At 66.7% G+C, this 4,065-nt stretch overlaps 1 protein-coding gene across 1 annotated transcript; it reads left to right on the plus strand.

The window, feature by feature from the left end:
* Positions 1–71: 71 nt before the first annotated feature.
* Positions 72–3,897, plus strand: brat1 (BRCA1-associated ATM activator 1). Its single transcript, XM_053853093.1, has 12 exons — positions 72–277; positions 360–508; positions 573–717; positions 777–1,125; positions 1,468–1,572; positions 1,677–1,759; positions 2,254–2,357; positions 2,422–2,599; positions 2,657–2,730; positions 2,792–2,867; positions 2,925–3,136; positions 3,202–3,897. Exons 1-12 carry the CDS (start codon positions 151–153, stop codon positions 3,862–3,864), a joined length of 2,265 nt encoding a protein of 754 aa, XP_053709068.1. The 5' UTR covers positions 72–150; the 3' UTR covers positions 3,865–3,897.
* Positions 3,898–4,065: the final 168 nt, after the last annotated feature.

The raw sequence follows: 4,065 nt of genomic DNA on the forward strand, positions 1-4,065 counted from the left end.
GGCCGCCCTCCTCTGTCCATCCTCAGCAGTGCAGATCTGCTCTGTCTGACTCCCAGAAGTTGGGTGAAGCCGGCGGGTTCACGCGTGCTGCTCCGCGGCACAAGTGTGACTCGTCCGCCGCTGTTCCTCGGAGCTCGGAGGGCCGCGCTGATGGAGCGGGAGTGCGCGCGGCTGCTGCCCGGAGTCCTGCAGGTGCTGGCCGAGTCCGGCAGCGCCCTGCCCGATGACAGCAGCCTGGAGAAGCTCCTGGACTGGCTCTCCGGACTCAGCCAGGCCGGTGAGGAGCGCGGTGCTCCCCGGGAGCCCCCCGCCCCCCCCGGGGATGAGAGTCTCACCAAGTCTGGCGCTGCCTCCCCCAGGTGCGCCGCTGCTGCAGGCGTGTCCGGCTCTCCTCCAGTTCGCCTCCTCGGTCACGGCCGGGGCCACGGCGGCGCCCGGCGTCCAGGCCTTCGCCCTCCAGCTGGCCGGGCTGCTGGCGCGGACGGAGGAGGGTTTCCAGCTGCTGCAGGTGAGCACAGGCGCGGCGCGGCGCGGCGCTGGCGGCGGGGAGACTCTGACGGTGGCTCTTCCAGGAGAGCTCCGCGCTGGCGGCCTTCAGTCCGCGGCGCTGGCGGGAGGACGGGCGCTGGGAGGAGGCCAGCATCCGGGCGGCCTGGGTCCTGGCTCTGAAGAGGATGCTGCAGCACCAGCGGGCCCTGAGCTTCTTCCTGGAGTCAGGTAGCGGCTGACCTCTCGGTGACCTGGGAACTGCCATGACACCCCTGTGACCCCCCCAGACCTGCTCCCTCCTCTGCTCCACCTTCTGACCGACTCCAGTCTGTTCGTGTCGGCCGCCGCCGCCGGGACCGTGGCCCACCTCCTGCTGACCTTCCAGGGGCCCCCAGGCCCCGAGGCTCAGTACCAGGCGGTTGCCACGGCGACGCTGGAGCACCTGAAGGGTTCGCTGGAGGAGCCCCAGTCCAGGCTGCAGGCCCTGAAGCTGCTGAGCCAGCTGCTGGAGCGGGCCGGGCCCGGGCTGCGGGAGCGGCTGCTGCGGACGCTGGCCGGCTCCCTGGACACCCTGCTGTCTGCAGGTGACGGCCGGGTCCCGCTGGCTGTGATGGAGGCCGCTCTGGCTGCTCAGAGGTAGGACCACCTGACCTGAGTGACACCAGCACCACTGAGCCAATGTTCGTGTGGCATGTGGCGTGAACTGCCACCGGGCTGCGTGTCCTCCTCCGTGTTCAGCCGCTAGCGTGAGCTGACCAAACCAAACGTCCAGAGGCGGGAAATGCTGTGGAAGCGTCATCGCATGCAGTTATCTGGCTGTGCTGGCGCTTCTCCACCGCACGAGGGCGCTCTGTTCGCACACACTCGTCCCTTGATCTGGCTGCTACTGGACAGACAGAGTGGAAGTTTGTCTCCAGGGCGCCACCTGTCTGCGGGTCGTACTACATGGTGGTGTAACGCCGACTGGTCTCTCCTCAGCTCCGGCTCAGCAGGGGTCGCTAGCCTCCTGTCCTGCGCCCTGAGCGTCCAGGAACCCGTCGACCTGGTTCATGTTGCGGCGGCTTTTCTCGCCAGGGGGCGCCGGTGAGTTTCACTCTCACCACATGCAGTTCGTCCCAGAGGCGGCTGGTGATGTCACTGGCTCAGCCAGTCATGATTTCAGGAAGCTCTGATCTGTCCGAGTGCAGAGAGCCGGTCCACACCTCCCGGGCAGTGAGAGTCCTGCTGCAGCCTCTGGAGCTGCTGACGGGGCGCACTCTGCTGGACCCTAGTGAGAACTGCACACACACACACACACTCTCACACTGACACACACACTCTCACACACTCACACATGCACACACACTCACACACACACACTCACACACACTCACTCTCACACACACACTCACACACACACACACTCACACACAGACACACACACACACACGCACGCACACACACTCACACTCACCACACACACACACGCACGCACACACACACACACTCACACTCACCACACACACACACACACACAGACACAGCACACACACAGACACACACACAGGCACACACACACGCACGCACACAGAGACACACACACACTCTCACACACACACAGAGACACACACACAGACACAGACACACCACACACACAGACACACACACACACCACACACGCACACCGTCTGAAGAGGCGAATTGTTGAGCGTTAGCTTAGCATGCAGCTTCATGAGGAGGTGTTGGACAGTGGTGGGGCGGAGCTAACAGCGTGTCTGGCTGCAGCCGGCGACCTGTGTGCGCGGATGTGGCCGTGTCTCAAGGCCAGAGCCTCCTGCGTGGCAGTGATGTGCGTGTGCGTGAGGAGCCTTCCTCAGCTCCTGTCCCAGGTGAGGCAGCGGGTCCCGGACGCCGAGGGGCGGAGTCTGAGCTGTCGCTGGCGTGTCCCCTCAGCCCTCTGACGTGCTGCCGTGCCGCCCCGCCGCCGTCCTGCTGGCGCTCGTGGCTCTGTTGAGAATCTGCCTGGGAGACTCCGCCTCCTGCGACAGGGATGTTTTTCGGCAGCTGGTGGGCAGCGCCAGGGTCCAGAGGTGCGGCCTGGAGGTGCTGACCCACGTCCGCGACTCCCCGGGTGAGTGCTGGCGCCGCCGCGGTGGAGACGGCGACCTTCACGTGCTGTCTCTGTCAGGAGCGGAGGAGGCGCTGGGCCCGGTCCGGACGCTCTTGGTGCGGTGCCTGGATCATCCCGACTCTGACGCCACGGTGAGCCCTGACCAGCGCGCACGCACGGAGCCGGTCTCACGCCTGACCCCCGGCCCCTCAGGTTCTGGACAAGTCCTTCAAGTGTCTGGTGGAGTGGACGGCCAGCCACGAGTCTCTGCCCGACTCACTCCGACCAGGTGAGTTGGCGAGTGGTCGTAAGCGGCAGCTGGGTCTGACCGCCGTCTCCTCGCCAGAGCTGAGCCGCGTGCTGCGCCGCCGCCTGTGCGACCAACGCTGGGAGGTCCGCGACTCGGCCGTGGAGTTCCTGGGCCTCAGAGGATGCCTGCTTGACGTTAGCGTCCACACCGTCCTGCAGGAGGCGCTGCAGGATCCGGAGAGCTACGTGAGGGCCAGCGCCGCAGCGGCTCTGGCGCTGCAGCAGGGGGCGCTGTCGGCCCCCCAGCAGGTCAGTGTTTCACCTTCTCACCTTTGACCTTGAGGAACCGACCAGACGGGTCATGTGACCTGCAGGCCGGGCTGGCGATCCGGTTGCTGCAGGTCCTGTGCGAGGACTCGGAGGCCTTCCCGAGGCGGGCGGTGCTGCGGTTCTTCATCGCCGGGCTCTCCTCGGCTCCCTCGCTCTCCTCCCCTCTGCTGGCTTCCGTCCCGAGAGTCCTGACGGTGGCCAGCGCCGACTTGGACTGGGAGGTGAAGCTGCACGCTCTGGAGCTGGTCGAGCTGCTGCTGGAGCGGGCCCTGTCTGGGCCGGACCTGCGGGAGGCGCTGGAGAGCCTGACGCGGCAGCGGGTCTGGCCGGTGCTGCTGGCCGGGCTGCTGGACTGGGACCGGCCCGTCGCGCTCAGGGCCTGCGGCCTGCTGCTGCGTCTCAGAGAGCGGCTGCTCCCCCTGCTGGCGGCCGGCGCCCTCGCCGCGGCGCCCACCTGCGAGCTGCCGGGGCGGGGCTGGGGGAGGGAGGTCCGGGACCTGATGGGGGTCAGGGGTCAGGAGGAGAGCGTGTGCGTGAGCGTGTGTGACGCGCTGGCCGTGCTGGGTCTGGAGCAGAGGCTGAGCCTGCTGAGCTGCAGCAGCGACCACGTGCACAACTCCCCGCTGTCGCTGCTGCAGGACATCCTGACCTCTGACCCGGGTCAGCCAGGCCCTGCCCAGGACCCGCTCATCGTGGACTGCTACTGAGGCTCCTGCGTTGCTTTTCTACTGAGCTAAAAAATAAAGTGGGTTTTTTTAATCTGCCAACTTGGTGTTGTCTCCTGGGCCCCCGGCCCGCAGCTTGCTCTCACGCGCGGAGCCTCTTCCGCGCGACACACTTTCTCTGATTTCCCCACGGAAGCGCTCGGACGGCGCTGAGCCGCGAGTGACGTCAGCGGCAGGCGGCGT

This window comes from Synchiropus splendidus, unplaced genomic scaffold, assembly GCF_027744825.2.
Source record: "Synchiropus splendidus isolate RoL2022-P1 unplaced genomic scaffold, RoL_Sspl_1.0 HiC_scaffold_61, whole genome shotgun sequence".
Taxonomy (NCBI): Eukaryota; Metazoa; Chordata; class Actinopteri; order Syngnathiformes; family Callionymidae; genus Synchiropus; species Synchiropus splendidus.